Below are 16219 nucleotides of genomic sequence, written 5' to 3' on the forward strand. Positions count from 1 at the left end.
TTCCCTGCAAATTAGGCAGTCAGTCTCTTATCGATAAGCGCGAGTCGTTAGTTTGCCAAGATTTCGGGGTGTCCTCTGCCAGAATTATTCTCCCAGGCGTTGGGACTCTGCACACCACACTGCCGCGCAGCACAGCCGGCCTCCAAACCCTTTGAAAACCGACCACAGAATGCCTCACCGCCATGTTTCTCCGGCGCTGTCCGAAAACGAATTCGACATTTCGAAAAACCTGCTCGGCGACGTGAGCGACGGCGACTTCGAAGCTGCCGCTCTTCGGAGGAAAAACAAGTCAAGCAAAGACGACCTCGCCGACATTGAAGCAGAATTGAATCTGGGAGGTGCAGGCGAAGACAATAGCGACGATGAGGCGTTTATTGCAGACCAGATGGCGGCGGCGAACCGCAAGGCCTCGAATCTCAAGGGCAGAACAGTGAAAAAGGGCGGTGGATTCCAGGCCATGGGCCTGAACGCCAACCTGCTGAAAGCCATCACAAGGAAAGGATTTTCGGTCCCAACTCCCATTCAGAGAAAGACTATTCCCCTGGTGTTGGAAGGCCAGGATGTCGTGGGTATGGCAAGAACTGGTTCGGGAAAGACGGCCGCTTTCGTCGTGCCTATGCTTGAGAAGCTGAAAAAACACAGCGCAAAGGTTGGCGCGAGAGCAATCATCATGTCGCCTTCTCGTGAACTGGCGCTACAGACCCTCAAGGTCGTGAAAGAGCTAGGACGCGGTACAGATTTGAGAACTATCCTCCTTGTCGGCGGTGACAGCCTCGAGGACCAGTTTTCTTCCATGGCAACCAACCCAGACATCATCATCGCCACGCCTGGGCGTTTTCTGCATTTGAAGGTAGAGATGGATTTGGATCTTTCGTCGATCCAGTACATTGTTTTCGACGAAGCAGATCGCCTATTCGAAATGGGTTTCGCAACGCAACTAGCTGAGATTCTCCACGCGCTCCCAGCCTCCCGACAAACGCTCTTGTTTTCCGCCACACTTCCCAAGTCCCTTGTTGAATTTGCGAGAGCCGGCCTGCAGGAACCGAAACTAGTCCGCCTGGACGCAGAAAGCAAGGTTTCTCCTGATCTTGAGAGCGCATTTTTTACGGTCAAGAGTGCAGAGAAAGAGGGAGCACTGATTCACATTCTGTCCGACGTGATCAAAATCCCGCTTGGCGAGACTGAAGCCGCCAAAAAGGCAAAAGAAAAGAAGAGCGATTCAAAAAGCAAGAAGCGCAAGCGCGACTCGGACGCCCCCAGCGCTACCGATTCGCCCACCGAGCACTCGACTATTATCTTCGCCGCCACCAAACACCATGTTGAGTATCTGACGCAGCTGCTGCTTGCCTCGGGCTATGCCGTTTCACACGTCTACGGTTCGCTTGATCAAACTGCGCGCAAAATCCAAGTCAACGAGTTCCGCTCCGGTTTGACAAACATTCTCGTTGTGACCGACGTAGCTGCGCGTGGTATTGACATGCCCATGCTTGCCAATGTCATCAACTACGATTTCCCGGCGCAGCCCAAAATCTTTGTGCACCGCGTCGGCCGCACGGCGCGTGCAGGCCGCAAGGGTTGGGCCTACAGCTTGGTGCGCGACTCGGACATGCCGTACCTCATCGACCTGCAGCTGTTCCTGAGCCGCAAGCTGGTCGTGGGCCGGACGGACGAACCAGTTAGCTTCGCTAACGATGTGGTGGTCGGAGGCTTCGTCCGCGATAAGTTGTCGCAGGGCTGCGAGTGGGTAAACAAATTGCTCGACGAGGACGCCGACCTGGCAAATCTGCGCACTGTTGCCGCAAAGGGCGAGAAGCTCTACATGCGCACGCGCAACTCAGCATCGAGCGAGAGCGCCAAACGGGCCAAGGAGATTACTTCGTCCGAGGCAGTCTCGGAGCTCAATATGCTCTTCAACGACGAGGTCGACAAGGCAGAGGTGGAGAGAGAAAAGATGCTTGCTCGTATCAGTGGCTTCCGGCCTGCTGAAACTATTTTTGAAATTGGCAAAAGGGGCCAGGCCGAAGAGGCGGCCGAAGTCATGCGCCAAAGGCGAGCAAAGATTGAACCACGGCGGCGCCAGCAAGCGGCTGAGCCATCACACGACATGTCACTCAGGAAGACGGGCAACAACGAAGACGGAGAGAACGCAAGCGACGACGACATGGACGATGCCTTTGGCGACGCAGACGTTGATGTAGACATGGCATCGGCGTCGGAAGACGAGCTGGAAATCACCTTTTCCAACCCCCAGTCAGACAAGAAAAAGGCCGTGTCGGCGGCCGCCTGGCAGGACCCGGAGCACTTCATGTCATACACACCGAAGACGCTCAATCTGGCAGAGTCGCGCGGATACGGAGTTCACAGCGGAGGGGCCGACAAGTTCGGGGGCAAAGGTGCAGGCACGTTTGTAGAAGAAGCACGAGGCGCGGCCATGGACCTGGGTCAGGACGAAGCGCGCGGGTTCGGCGAGGCGAGCCGGCCGCGCGGGGTGCGGTGGGACAAGAAGAGCAAAAAGTACGTTGCGCGGGCCAACGACGAGGACGGCAGCAAGGGCGCCAAGATGATTGTTGGCGAGAGCGGGCAAAAGATTCCGGCCAGCTTCCGCTCGGGGCGCTTTGAGGCGTGGAAGAAGACGAACAAGGTCGGCCGCATGCAGCGCTCGGGCGAAATGGAGTCGTCGTCGACGTCGTTCCAGGGGCCTGGCGATGCGGCTGGTGGTGGTGGAAGGCGGTTCAAGCATAAGATGATCAAGGCACCCAAGGAGGCGGACAAGTACCGCGACGACTACAAGGAGCGCAAGAAGAGAGTCGACGAGGCCAAGGAGAAGCGCATTGGGCGGTTCAGGGACGGCGTGGGGGCCAAGAGTGAGCTCAAGGGCGTGGAAGATGTGCGCAAGTCGCGGGCGCTTCAGGAGAGAAGGAAGGCGAAGAACGCGAGACCATCGAAGAAGCGGAAATTCTAAGCGCGTGGGGGAAGCGGGCACTGGGGAAAGCATGTAATGGAGGTGGTGGGCAGCGGGTACTTGCGGTTGAGCGGTGGTGCATGGCAGGCAGGTCAAGGATGAGGGGAAGGGAAGCAAAGCGTCTTCTTGATTAGGATGGTAACGGTCAAAGGCAGCGAATACATTGTCGATCTGCCGGTTCGAATCAGAGCTTACGCACCTCTTCCTAATATTGTCCACCTCGGCTGTAACCCGAGCAGAGGGTTCGTGATGTCGGAGTGGCCTCCTAGTACCCTTGTTGCTGCTGCTGCTGCTGCTGCTGCTGCTGCTGCATCTATACGTAGCTTGCCATCAATGGTCCGAAAGGGGGGGGGGGGGGGGGGGGGGGGGGGGGGGTGTTTGAGTGGGTAGGTACCTAGACGAGGCAGCTGAGCAGCGGCCCGGGAACGAATCGAGAAAGACGAAGAGAAATGAGGGTCGGTCGGAGCATGGAGGGACCGGGATGGTGGCCCAGGTAAGCAAGCTACATCAGCTGTTATTTGGACATTGTCCAAGTCGAAGGAAGAGACGGAGACCAAGAGGGAACAGATATAATGAAGGGCGGGCGGCGGCGATACTTCCACGGCGAGGGCAGCGGCATGCTGCTGTGCCACATGAGGAAATGGGGACGGAGGTTTGGGCCAGAGCATGGTCTCGGCTACGCGTCGGCGGAGCTGCCCTTTCGCCCTCTGGACTGCCTGCCTGTGAGATTTCATTTTATTCTCCGCAGCCAGCCATCATCCATTGCAGGATGACGGCTTGGCGCATGGGCGAGCACGCGCAGCGCACAGTTCCCACTCGGGCGGGAGGAAAGAGACAGACATACAGAGCGACAATTGACAGCCACCAAATTTCGGAAAGAGAAGACAGCGTGTGACAAGAGGCTGGCTGCGTGCAAATTTTTTTTTTTTTTTTTTTTTTTTTTTATAGTAGTTGGTGTTGGTGTAGGATCGGCAGTCTGCCGGCTTCTGGGTCTGTGGGGGGGGGGGGGCGGGGGGGGGGGGCGGGGGTGTGCTGTGCTCGACAACCCAGGGAGACATCATGCGACGGGTCGACGGACGCCATGGTGGATCAGCCGCAAGCGCCCGAGCCGCTGGAGATTCAAACGACTTCGGAGATGACGACAGGAAGCGATTCATTGCTCTTTATTTTTGGTCCACATGGGGTGGATCCATCCTTTAGGTTGGTCTCCCCCAGCCCTTCGATAGCTGGTACCGTACGGTAGCCTCGAGCCATGACGACGACGCGTAGACGAGGGAGGCATTCGGGGTGGGCGTCGTGCTGAGGGCGTGAAGAGGCAACTTACATGTGCATACGTACAGAAAAGCATTGTGAGCTGAATCAGCATCTCCAACGCATGGCCAACAAGGACCAGGACGGCGGCGAAGACGACAGGGACAAGGATGACGACAAGGGCAAGGATAATGACAAGGACATGGACTGTGTGGGCCAGGGTGCGGGCTCCGGCGGCAATGCTAATGCAATGCAAAGCAAATGCAAGTGCAACTCACCCACTCTCTCTGTCCAAATGGAGATTAATCAACCTCGACCACATGTCCCTTCATTGGAACGGCATCCAGAGGGAGGAGAATAATTGCCACGCTGCCGGCCGGCGCCACATCTCCCACTCGCTAGGGAGGGAGGCGCTCCGTCTTTCCTGACAACCACAACCCAAGTCCGTCGCTTATGCGCTCAACCCCTCTGTCCAACAGCGAGCGAGAGCGAGAGAGAGAGAGAGAGAGAGAGAGAGAAAAAGCACTCCTCTTGTTCCAAGCATAATCTGGGCGTCCACACTCGACAAAACAACAGAGCCTCAATCATGAGTCGTCTGGCACCCTTGAAGGATTACAGCCTCCACACAAGCGTTGCGTAGACCGACACCACGAGGAACAAGAAAAATGAAAGCACAGACGGACGACGAGAAGCAGCCCTACTACGCTCAACGACCGGATGCACCCTCCCGCCGTCAACGCAGCCATTTTAGCCCGCCGACTCTCGCTCAGGACGATCGTGGCCCAGGCCCCAAGCTAGAAGCCGTTGTATGCGCAAGCCATGGCATCTGCTCCGGGACTTTGATTGCTTCGTTGGGATGGACTCGGAACGCGGCCATGGACGCTGACCGAGGGCACCCACCTCACCCACATGACATGACGCTCCATTCGTCACGGCTCCCCTGCGTGCATCGGCTTGCTTCTTGTGACCAATTGCCGCCGCTTGGCCCAAAACCGTCCATCTCCACCATGCCCCGGCCCAAGCCCAAGCCTCATCCGCACTGCAGCATGGAATCGTTGACGGTGGGGCCTCGGGAAGAAGCAAAGCTGCTGAGTCGAACGAGATCTGCAGTCGCCGTGACAGCGTGGAGAAAAGCTGGACCACAAACAGAAGGAGACCGACCCTTCTCCAATACCACTCGCTGCAGGGCCTTGTCTGTGAGAAAAGCCACATTCGCAATCTCCATGCTCGCAACATCAAAAGAAACGAACGCCTTCCTGATGCCACCGCCAACTATTGGAGCTGACCTCGAGCCAAGCACGCCCCTGGCCGCCGCCCCTCCCCCCTTTTAGGCACGCTTCAACGTGAGCAACCACGGCTGTGTCAGCGCCCGCCCGCCCAACTGCCTGCCACGCCCAGACGGTCTGCCTGAACGCCTGCGGCTGCTCCAACAACTGCCAGATTTGCTCGAGCACGCCCTCGATCTGATCAATGCTTGCTTGCTTGCTTGCTTGCTTGCGCCCGCTTGACCGACACCATGATCAGCCGGAGCGAAAGCTGTCGCCCACCAAGCTCCACCCTTTCCCCCCCCCCCATGCCCCGTCTCGCGCCGCGCCGCAATGCACCTCACACTCCTCCTCCTCCTCCTCCCCACGGCTGTGAACCGACCCGGCAACGGGCCTCGTGGCACGGTCGTCGTCCAATTATGCAACTGTCAACTAGGATCTAGAAGGGGAGATCTAAGCACCTAATCCGCAGAGCGCCCAAGCCGATCTCTCGCCTTCTCTTATTGCCATGATCACCACTTGGACAGGGTCTCTTCTTGTTTGCTCTCGTTTTTGTTGTTTCTTCTTCTACTTTTACTGGCTTGCCCTGCCCCCGTCGCTGACAGCCACTCCCCGGCTCGCTGCCCCTTGGTCCTCGTGGGGCCCGCACCACGTCCCATGTGCAGAACTTGCCTTTGATGCAACTCTAAGGTCCGTTCCTCGGGGGCCTGTGTGCCTTTTCTTTTTGCTCGAGCCCTTCCCGGCACATCATCCGTCAGTCATTACCTGCACAAGCTGAGAGCAAAAGAAAAACAAAAAATAAGAGGAGGAGCTTGCGAGCGTGCCAGGGCCCTGCCCGCCTCAAACGCCCAGGATTGTCGTCATTCCAGGTATTGCCCACCCCCCATCTATTCTCCTGCGTACTGCATGTCTGGGACGTCTTTTTATTTTTTTCCCTCCCCCAAATACCTCTTGTGCTACTCGCCAGCAAATCTCCAAGACATACGACTGACAGGGAACCGCCCCGTAAAAGACGTGCTCGAGCTACATAACTCTTAATCCACCGCATACATGGTCATCAAACAACCCCGACCAGGACCACTGACCCACTCCACTATAGCCGCGTGGTAAACAGAGCGCGCCCACCTACAAGGCGCAAAAAGTCATTCGCTGTGTTCCTGGCCCATTGGCGCTATGCATGTACTGGAGCTACCTCCTTGTTCGAGCTTTGTCGCGCCGTCCATTGGACACCTCCAGCATTACGGGATACTGAGCCCGAGCGGCCGTGGGGAAGCCTCATACGGACCCAATTCTGCCGCATCCGAACTGCAGCAGAGTTACCCGTCCCCTCCCATGTCCGACAAGCCGCCATCACCACCACCACGCGCGAGAACGCATCTCCAGCAGAAGGAAAAATTCGACCGCTTCCCAGAGCAGCATGAGCACCCGCGTCCCCAGGGGCCTGCATCAGAAGATCCTGGAAACCGTTTGTCGGGTAGGCTCGAGCCTCGCCAAGTGGAGCTACAACCAAGGAGGATTCATCAAAGTCAACGGGAACCTACAGCGACCAATACAAGTGATCCGCCACAGGACCCGCGAAATCTGGCAATTCAGGAAAGACTCCCCACCGCTTCAATGCTTGCAGAGCCACGAGCGCCCCAGATGGGCCCATTCGACTACCAGTCTCTTGCAAGGACTGCTGGTTTCGGCTCTGGCTATGGTGGACCAACGCTTGCTTCTGTTCCCCAGGACGCAGCTTTCGCCGGTCAGATTCCCCTTCGAAACCAAAAGACTGCTCGCCGAAACAAGGCCCATGTTGCCTCGGCCTGTGTCAATTGCAAACGGGCCCACCTGAGTTGCGATGTTCAACGGCCGTGCATGCGCTGCGTGGCTTCTGGGAAAGAGGTGCGAGTACCCGACGATGCTGTGTCTTTCATTGCTAACGTAGCTACCCATCGCAGGCCACTTGCTTCGACGTTCAACACAAGAAACGAGGACGACCACGGCTTCGAGACGTACACGGCAGTTCCAGTCAACATGAGCTGGAAACCTCTGCTTCAACGAGTGAGCAATCGGCCATCTCAGGGATCGTGTCGGCACTTGCAAGACCCGAGCCAATTCGACCGCTCAGAGCTAATCGTAGAATTTCAGGCTTGCCGACAGGTAGCCGCTTCTCAGGAACGCGTCCGGCACCGAGTCCCCTCTCCGAGAGACGTGTAGCCCAATACCCAGCACCTCCTTCCCCAAGGCCATACATGGTCACGCCAATCGCGCTTCTAAACCTGGACCTCCGCATCATCAAGACGAATCCCGCCTTTGACAATCTCTTTGGTCGAAGAGACATGCAAGACTTCGAGCTGGCCGACTTGATCGAAGCAAATCCCTTGGACATGTTCCAACGACTCCGCAGTGAGCTCCGGGAAGAACGAGACCGAGTCGAGCCCGCCTATCTTGCGCCAATATTCGCTCCTCAGGAGCACGAGATGCTGCAGTCAGTGGAAGACGATGACCTCGAACGACTCAGCCGGCCATACAGTAACCGCATCTTCACCTGCCGCTTCAAGGCTCTCTTCATTGGGCCTCGCGATATTCAGGTCAACATACGTCTCGCAAAATCCACCATATACTTCGTTTCCCTCACCCTTCCACCATATCCGCCACAGAGTCCGCAGTCTCAGACTCCCGAACATCGCCCTACTCCTCTCCTTGCGACTCCGAATCATTCGCTCGTCTCGGCGCACCACCACACGCCACAAGGCGCAGCTGCCCGCACCCCTACCTCTTCCGAATATCCCTTTCCGACCTCATACGAAACACGCGACCTACAGGCATCTCCCCTGGCTACGGTTTCACAACCCTCTTCACCTTATTCGTCATACTTTAGCTTTCAAGCAATGAGCTCCTCATTACCCGCTCCGTCAATGCCCACCCCAGCACCCTCGCACCCATCCTTCACACAACAGCACCAATCTTCAAGTTCATCAGCTACAGCTCCTCGGTTCCGCCCTTCCAGCTGGTCTAGTAGCGGATCAGCACCGGAGCAATATCAAATTACGGGCGGTAGCGGCGGCGGGGGCACACTTCCATCTCTCCGGAGCGCATACGAAGGTTCTGCTCGACCACACCGCGATCCATATCACTATAGTGAACCGCGCTACTTCAGTGGCAGTGGAGGAGGAGGCGGTGGTGGCGGACAGGTGCAAATGCACGCGCAGCCATCCTCTGCCTTGCCATCGCCCTCATTCTACGGCCGCAGCTCGAGCTCTACGGCGGCGGCAGCAGGACATCAGCACCACACAGCTGGGTCATTATCACATCATCACTATCAGCAGCAGCAGCAGCAGCAGCAGCAGAGCCACGTCCACGGCGGCGGCGCTGAATCGAGCCACGGCCCCACGCCGCCGGCGTCGCTCTACCGCGCAAGCAGCTACTTTGCACGACACGATGCCGGCACCGCGGCCACCAGTGGCGGCATGAGCATCGGCAGTGCGAGCCGCGACGTGTTGCTCGAGCCGCTGCCCAGTAACAGTGGACGCGTCACGCCCGGCGGACGGACCCGCGATCAGGGGGTGCAGACGCCGGTGGCTTTTGCAGACCGCGCGGGGAGGTCGGGGAGAGATGTCGAAGGGTGGGAGAGGGAGAGGGAGAGGGAGAGGGAGAGGGAGAGGGAGAGGGAGAGGGAGAGGGAGAGGGAGAGGGAGAGGGAGAGGGAGAGGGAGAGGGAGAGGGAGAGGGAGAGGGAGAGGGAGAGGGACAGAGAAAGAGAGAGGGAAAGAGAGAGTGACAGAGAGCGGGAGAGAGAAGAAGGCGGCAAGAGAAGGAAGTTGAACATTAGAGATGTGTTGAGTGGGTGATGTTGTCCCTGCATTGACATGCACTACCTCTTCCTATCACCATCGTCACCATCACCATCACCATCACCATCACCATAATGACGGGGCTTTTCCTTTTCATAGTTATTTCGGACGCCGTTGTACAGATTGCGAGAGGAGAGTTTAAAAGCTCGACGGAAGACGTACTCGCTCGCTGCCCACATTTTTCTTCCCCTTTTACTTTCCTTTAATTCCTTTCCTTTGTAATAACGAACTGCCTACTTGCTTTATATCCGCGTCGGTCAGTCGGTCGGTCGGTCAGTCAGTCGGTTCCACGCTCACCATCACAATCCATCCATATACATCCTATCAGGACAGGGAAAGAAAGGAATGAAGCAAGCAAGAAAGAGGGAAAGGAACGGCAGATCGGGGAGGCAAGATCGTGTTTTACTCAGATACTCATTCGGTTTGTTCTACTGTTTTTCTCGCTTCTGTCATTTTGGTTGATAAAGTGGGTGTGGACGTGGGCACTACTATACCATCTTGTCCGCGAAAGTTGGAGCAGGGAAAGAGAGAGAGAGAGGATAGGGGATGATTCAATTCAGGTTTACAACTACTACTACTACCTTGCCCACCGCGCTTGTTGTTTGTACAGTGTTATTATACATGCGTATATATGTGCATCATCACCTCAGTCTAGGCACTTTTTCTTTTGGGCTCGGGTTTGCATTGTCGACGTTGCACCGGTCTGCCATATGTTCACTTGACGTCTAATCGCTGGATGCTCGCTGGATGCCGCTCGCTCTCCTTTCCTTCCTCTCCACTTCATTCGCGTCATCTTCTATTGATCCGTAACCTTTCCTTTTCCCTTGAAACACCCACCCACCTGACTCACCATCTTTACCAAGATCCTCACCAAGATGATACAGCTTTAGAATGGTCGATTCGTGCGTGCTCTCTTGCCAAAAAAAAAAAAAAAAAAATTTAACAATCATCCAACAACCCATCCACCCCCCCCCCCCCCCCTTTTTTTTTAAAAAAAAAAAAAAAAAAACTTTCGACGGCGGCCCCCAACCGCTCTAATCTGTCCCCCTTACCTGTAATGTGCGGCCGAATCGCGATTAAACGCTGCCCCTTCCTGACGTCGAAGCCGAGCGCTGCGCGACCCTGGCTAGCTAACCCGCTGACTGGCTATGCACATGGTACATACCTTGGTAGCCGGGCAGTGCTGGAGCTCAAGACGACCGTCGCCACTGCCTGGGTGCTCTGTTCCTGCGCTATCGCATCGCATGTGGTATTTTTGTGTCGGAGCCAATGGAGCGACAGCGCGTACGGATGGGTAAATGTGTAGCGTAGCGACTACCACATAGGTAGGTAGGTAGGTAGGTAGGTAGGTGGTGCTGTGTGGAGGCCAGCCCGCCAACTTACCTGCATACTAGCTAATGTGGCGCACACGTGGCCGCCACGGACCCGATAGACGCAGGAATCTGCAAATTACGGGACGCGATGTTGGTTGTTGCCAAAGGGGCTGGACGCACCCGGGGGGGGGGGTCAGCCAGGAATGGGAGACGGGAATGAAGCTTCCACGTTTATTTGCTTGCTTGCTTGCTTGCTCTCTCTGTCTTTTCGGAACGAGACCTGCCTGACGCACTGGAAGGCAAGGGCATCGGAGACAGAAAGCCAACACGAAAACCACCGCACACGTACATGTACATGTACATGGGCAGGCAAGAGGAGAGAGGGGCAAAAGGGACAGGAAGCAGGGGGAAGATACGACGAGTCGACGAGAAATTTCCGGGCAGTTTTCGAGATGCGCGCGCGAGGTGGGTACGCGCAGCAAGTCGTCGACAACGGCGAGAAGATGCAACGGACCGACTGGGTCCATCAGACTTTCCCCCCTCCCCCGATTTTGTCAGCACGTTGGTTGGCGAGAGACGACCGAGGGCGACGGACGTCGGTACCGGCGTCTTGGAGACACGCCTCACTTCAATGCTGGCTGGCTGTACGGACGGCCTGCGCAAACTGCATCTATGCTGGAGAAGCAGGGACGTTCGGAGTTTGGTTGATTCGGGTTCGCTGAAGAGCACGAGCAAGTCCAGCCGTCGCCCTTGCCGTCGTCCAAATGATGCTGCTCCTGCCATTACCTAGTTCAGTTCGTCTTGAGGCCCGCATCGCCGTCGTTGTGCCTGGAAATTTCCAGCGTCGACTGATGTCTTTTTCGTAAACGCCGGTCTTGCTTTGTCCGTTGCGCCTGCGCGACATTTCTTGGCTGCACAGGAAATTAATGCCTGTTGTTGCTTTGCCGCTGCTGTACCTACCAGCAGCGTTCGGGGTTCTGTCCGCCTGCTTCCCATGTAGGTACCTGGTAGCTAAGGTACATATCTGGCTGCAGTGCAAGTCCGGCGCAGGTTCGCGTGAGCTCGTCGTCGCTAAAGAGTGGGACTTTATGTTGGCAAGGACGGCGGGGGCCAGCAGTAGCCAGGGGTATGCTTCGTTTGTCAGCTCCGGGGAAGGAAATGAGCACGATTGAGCGAGCTCTCTTTGGTGAAGGGAGCGGGCCAACAGAGCGGACGATGGGGCGAAGTCAAGCAGTAAGCTGATATACGAAGCTGTCAGACGGCTGTCAAAGGCATGGCATTGTTGTTCTTTTTCCCTCTTGGGACGTCAGGGGCACTCCATCGGGGCGAAGGCGGTTCTTTTTTGTCCAGTGCTGATGATCACTGGTAGGCCGAGGCAGGATACAGGTTTGGAGGTTGATAATGCATGCGCACATGCCGCATGATATTTGCATTCGGAGAGCGGGTATGCGTGAATGATGGAGGGTTGGGTGCGCCGTGCCGGGTACTAAGAGTTGAAGAGTTGCAGGCGCTGGGTACCATAGGCTGCATGGGACCGCTCTGCCGGTTCTGGTGTTTATTGGCTGCATGCTGTCAACATGCAAAGGCAAGACGCCGCGTGCTGTCTCCAAGACCCGGCACTCCACCGCAGAGAGCGATCAGGTCTTGGATGTTGCTCTGGCGTCCTCGTGGATACGGGTCTCACATGGGGGGGTTCTACAGTGCGTGAAAAACCTACCACCTGGCTTGAAGCCGTCGTCTTTCGGGTATGCAGGACTCACTTGATCTGTGGTGTTCCATCAGAGGGCACGCATGCGCCTCGATGACGGACCCGGGGCCAAAACTTGTCAAGCTTTTATTGAGAATGAGTATACCTACTTTGGGAGTAGAGACCTTTGTTACTCACGATAAACTCGTCCACGACCTCGATCGTCAAATGTTGCCTAGAACGCCGCGTGGCTCAGCCTGAAGCCACTGTCTCAAGCAATGCCGGACCCAATCAAGCCCGACCATCAAACCACGCCGAGACTTGTTCTATGGAATCTGTCGTAATGAATGAAGCAAAAGTGCTCCGAGGTTAGTTCCGTTTGGCATTGCTCAACCGATGGGCTTGAGCTTCTTCTTTTTCTTCTTATCACCGGAGGATCCCTTCTTCTGAAAGTCCCGCCAGCTGTCGATGCGCTGATCGCGCGTCTTCTCCCATGCCTCTTCGTGGTCCCTCTTGCGCTTGCGCTCAGCAATGTCGGCGTCTTCCTTTTTCTGTATGCGACCCTCTTCGCGCATCGCTGCCTGCGCCTGCTTGCGGCGACGCATCTCGTTGTCTATCAAGACGTGTTTGGTCTTTTCACGCCATTGGACTTCAAACTCGGGCGTCTTGAGTTCCGGACTGTCAACTGTCCACTTGTTCTCGCGAATCAACAGCATGCGCGCGTCAGCTATGGCCTCGTCGAGTCGCGCCCGAGCCTTCTCGTCCATCAGTTCGGTTTGTGCCTTCTTGAGCCTATCGAACGCATCCGGGGCAGAGGGGTTGGAGGTTTTATCCGGATGTATTAACAGCGACTTGATGCGGTAGCACTTCTTGATGTCGGACTCGGGGACACCGGGCTTGAGGTCGAGGACGGCGTAGGCATCGAGCTTGAATGCCTTGAGAATGCCTGTATTTCTGTTAGTCCGTCGGTCAAGTTGGTTGTCTGAGGGGTTGATGTACGGTCGATCTCGGCATCCTGTCGCATCTGTTAGTAAAGGCACGATGGGTTGGTTTTGGAGGTCTCACCTTGTCAAACTCCTTGGCCTCCTTCTCGAGTTCGCTGAGAGCTTCGAGGTCGTCAGCCATGGTGCACAAGGCGATAGAGGGGTGAGGGTAAAGGTGGCGGATAGCGTTGGAGAGTGGTGATGAGGTGGAGGCGGACCCAACGCGGTAGGGCTGCGCGCGACCTTTCGCCTTCGTTCCTGGGACGGGACCATGTCCATGCTTCAGGTCCCGCCCGGAGATCGTCGCCCTGGCTCGTGCATCTCCCAAATTTCTTGACGACCGCCTTCAACTCACTCTCCAGTCCTCAGCGCACATTCCACACTCAAGCCATGGCTGGATCTCTGACAGGCCATACCAAGCCGACCAAGATCAAGAAGCTGCAGCAGTCGCAGAAGCGCAAGCGCAGCGATGTCGACGTCGAGAAGCTTGCACAAGCAGTCCAAGAACTCGTGAGCGCCTCCATCATGTCGCTGACGACCCGGGCATGAAGGCTGACCACCTCCTAGGACCTTCAAGGACAGGAGTTCAAATCTTTCACCGATCTACCTCTCTCCGAACCCACCAAAGCTGGTCTCAAGGCCAGCCACTTTACCACTCTGACCGACATCCAAGCAAAGGCTATACCTCTGGCCTTGAAAGGCGCAGACATACTCGGCGCGGCCAAGACTGGAAGTGGAAAAACGCTCGCTTTTGTCATTCCCGTTCTCGAAAATTTGTACCGCTCGCAATGTGTTGGCCAAGATGCTGGACTCGGCGCCATGATTATTTCGCCGACGCGCGAGCTCGCCATTCAGATTTTCGAGGTCTTGTACAATGTCGGAAAGAAAGGGCACTTGTTCGCAGCAGGCCTGATAATAGGGGGCAAAAGCTTGTCGGAGGAGAGAGACGCCTTGGTGCGTATGAACATTGTCGTTTGTACGCCTGGCCGTATTCTCCAGCACCTCAGTCAAACGGTCGGATTCAACGTGGACAATCTGCAAGTGCTGGTACTGGATGAGGCCGACCGTATCCTGGACATGGGTTTCCAACGTGATTTGGACGCCATCATCGACTATCTTCCAAAACAGAGACAGACGCTGCTGTTCAGTGCTACGCAAACGAAAAAGGTTTCTGATCTTGCCAGACTGAGCCTGCAGGACCCAGAGTATGTTGCGGTACACGAAGCTGCTGAGACCGCAACACCGAAGTCACTACAGCAAAACTACGTGGTCTGTCCACTCTCGGAAAAGCTCGACACGTTGTGGTCGTTCATCCAGGCCAGCAAGAAGTCCAAGATTATCGTCTTCCTCTCCTCCGGCAAGCAGGTTCGATTTGTTTACGAGAGTTTTCGCCACATGCAACCTGGTATACCGCTACTGCACTTGCACGGACGTCAGAAGCAAACCGCGCGCCTCGACATCACCTCCAAATTCTCCGCTGCTAAACACTCATGTTTATTCGCAACCGATGTTGCTGCTCGTGGACTTGATTTTCCTGCCGTCGATTGGGTTGTCCAGGTCGACTGTCCCGAGGACTCAGACACTTACATCCATCGTGTTGGTCGAACTGCGCGATATGAGCGCAAGGGCCGTGCTGTTCTTTTCTTGGACCCGAGCGAAGAGGAAGGCATGCTCAAGCGGCTCGAGGCAAAAAAGGTACCAATTGAAAGGATCAATATTCGCCAAAAGAAGCAGCAAAGCATCAAGAACCAGTTGCAGAACATGTGTTTCAAGGACCCGCAACTCAAGTATCTTGGTCAAAAGGCATTCGTTTCATACGTCAAATCGATACATGTCATGAAGGACAAGGAAATCTTTCAGCTGAAAAAACTGCCGCTTGAGGATTTTGCGGGCAGCCTCGGACTGCCTGGAGCGCCACGCATCAAATTCATGAAGGGCGACAATGCCAAGGAACTGAAAAACGCTCCACGCCAGACTTTATCGTCATCCGAAGACGAGAGCTCCGAGGACGAGGAATCGAAGGGTAAGAAGAAGGCCAAGGAGCAAGTGCGCACAAAATACGACCGCATGTTCGAGCGCACCAACCAAGACGTTCTTTCTGGACACTACAGCAAGCTCATCCAGCACGAGTTCTCTGGTGATGAGGACGAGGATGAGGGCGCCGCATCCAAGGCGGACCAGGGCTCCGATTCCGACGATGATCTCATGACGGTCAAGAGGGTCATTCCTGCTGCGGAAGGAGCGCCAGCTGAAACTGTGGGCACGGATGCTCTCGATGCAGATGGCAAGAAAATTGTTTCTCTGCCAGGCGCCAAGGACCCGCTCCTTATCGACAGCAAGCGTCGCGAAAAGCTGCTCAAGAGCAAGAAGAAACTACTCAAGTTCAAGGGCAACGGGCAAAAACTCGTCTTCGACGACGAAGGAAACGCTCACCAGCTGTACGAACTCGAGGACGAGCAAGACTTCAAGAAGAGGGGCACAGCAGAAGAGCAACGCCAGCGTTTCTTGGAAGAGGAACGCGAACGCGTCGAACAAGCCGATGTGGCAGACAAGGCTCTCGCGAAAGAGAAGCGTTTGGCCAAGAAGATCAAGAGAAAGGAACGTGCCAAGGCAGACCCCGAGGCAGACAGCGAAGATGGCGGCGTTGAACTTGGCAGTGGACAAGATCAACAGCAAGCGTTTGACGACTTTGCCAAATTTCTGGACGACACAAGAGATGGTGATGCTGAGAGTGAGGAAGCTCAAGAGCGGCCTCAGAAGAAGAGGCCTAAGAAGTGGTTCGAAGATGACTCGGACGGTGAGGAAGGTCCCAAGCACAAGAAGAAGAAGGGTGGGAAGAAGGCCAAGGCTGTGGAGGAACCAGAGACTTTTGAAGACTTGGAAGCTCTGGCGGCCGGCATGCTGAACGAGTAGGTAAAGATG

The 16219-nt window shown here is 56.0% G+C and overlaps 6 protein-coding genes across 6 annotated transcripts; 4 read left to right on the forward strand and 2 right to left on the reverse strand.

Moving 5' to 3' along the window:
• The first annotated feature begins 1 nt into the window (after position 1).
• On the forward strand, positions 2 to 3057 carry IWZ02DRAFT_24704 (ATP-dependent RNA helicase dbp10). Its single transcript, XM_066763129.1, has one exon. It carries the CDS (start codon positions 170 to 172, stop codon positions 2960 to 2962), a length of 2793 nt encoding a protein of 930 aa, XP_066627316.1. The 5' UTR covers positions 2 to 169; the 3' UTR covers positions 2963 to 3057.
• Positions 3058 to 4690: 1633 nt separating this feature from the next.
• Positions 4691 to 5444, reverse strand: IWZ02DRAFT_440028 (uncharacterized protein). The gene has a single exon (XM_066766808.1). The coding sequence runs from the start codon at positions 5423 to 5425 to the stop codon at positions 4961 to 4963; it is 465 nt and encodes a 154-aa protein (XP_066627317.1). The 5' UTR covers positions 5426 to 5444; the 3' UTR covers positions 4691 to 4960.
• Positions 5445 to 5854: 410 nt separating this feature from the next.
• Positions 5855 to 6525, forward strand: IWZ02DRAFT_24776 (uncharacterized protein). The gene is made up of 2 exons (XM_066763137.1): positions 5855 to 6347; positions 6491 to 6525. Exon 1 carries the CDS (start codon positions 5987 to 5989, stop codon positions 6254 to 6256), a length of 270 nt encoding a protein of 89 aa, XP_066627318.1. The 5' UTR covers positions 5855 to 5986; the 3' UTR covers positions 6257 to 6347; positions 6491 to 6525.
• A 126-nt stretch (positions 6526 to 6651) lies between these two features.
• IWZ02DRAFT_429367 (uncharacterized protein) lies at positions 6652 to 9311 on the forward strand (the record flags this gene model as incomplete). The annotated part of the gene is made up of 2 exons (XM_066765983.1): positions 6652 to 7362; positions 7419 to 9311. 2 exons carry the CDS (start codon positions 6652 to 6654, stop codon positions 9309 to 9311), a joined length of 2604 nt encoding a protein of 867 aa, XP_066627319.1.
• Positions 9312 to 12703: 3392 nt separating this feature from the next.
• On the reverse strand, positions 12704 to 13439 carry IWZ02DRAFT_467161 (uncharacterized protein; the record flags this gene model as incomplete). The annotated part of the gene is made up of 3 exons (XM_066768542.1): positions 12704 to 13260; positions 13314 to 13338; positions 13380 to 13439. 3 exons carry the CDS (start codon positions 13437 to 13439, stop codon positions 12704 to 12706), a joined length of 642 nt encoding a protein of 213 aa, XP_066627320.1.
• Positions 13440 to 13687: 248 nt separating this feature from the next.
• Positions 13688 to 16210, forward strand: IWZ02DRAFT_368514 (P-loop containing nucleoside triphosphate hydrolase protein; the record flags this gene model as incomplete). Its single annotated transcript, XM_066764383.1, has 2 exons — positions 13688 to 13807; positions 13865 to 16210. 2 exons carry the CDS (start codon positions 13688 to 13690, stop codon positions 16208 to 16210), a joined length of 2466 nt encoding a protein of 821 aa, XP_066627321.1.
• Positions 16211 to 16219: the final 9 nt, after the last annotated feature.

The sequence above is a fragment of the Phyllosticta citriasiana genome, assembly GCF_038021145.1.
Source record: "Phyllosticta citriasiana strain CBS 120426 chromosome Unknown IWZ02scaffold_1, whole genome shotgun sequence".
Lineage (NCBI taxonomy): Eukaryota > Fungi > Ascomycota > Dothideomycetes > Botryosphaeriales > Phyllostictaceae > Phyllosticta > Phyllosticta citriasiana.

What these genes read in the sequence shown, in the direction of transcription:
- IWZ02DRAFT_24776 (XM_066763137.1), top strand. Translation starts at nt 5,987, where the DNA reads ATGATCACCACTTGGACAGGGTCTCTTCTTGTTTGCTCTCGTTTTTGT.
- IWZ02DRAFT_24704 (XM_066763129.1), top strand. Translation starts at nt 170, where the DNA reads ATGCCTCACCGCCATGTTTCTCCGGCGCTGTCCGAAAACGAATTCGAC.
- IWZ02DRAFT_440028 (XM_066766808.1), bottom strand. Translation starts at nt 5,425, where the DNA reads ATGTGGCTTTTCTCACAGACAAGGCCCTGCAGCGAGTGGTATTGGAGA.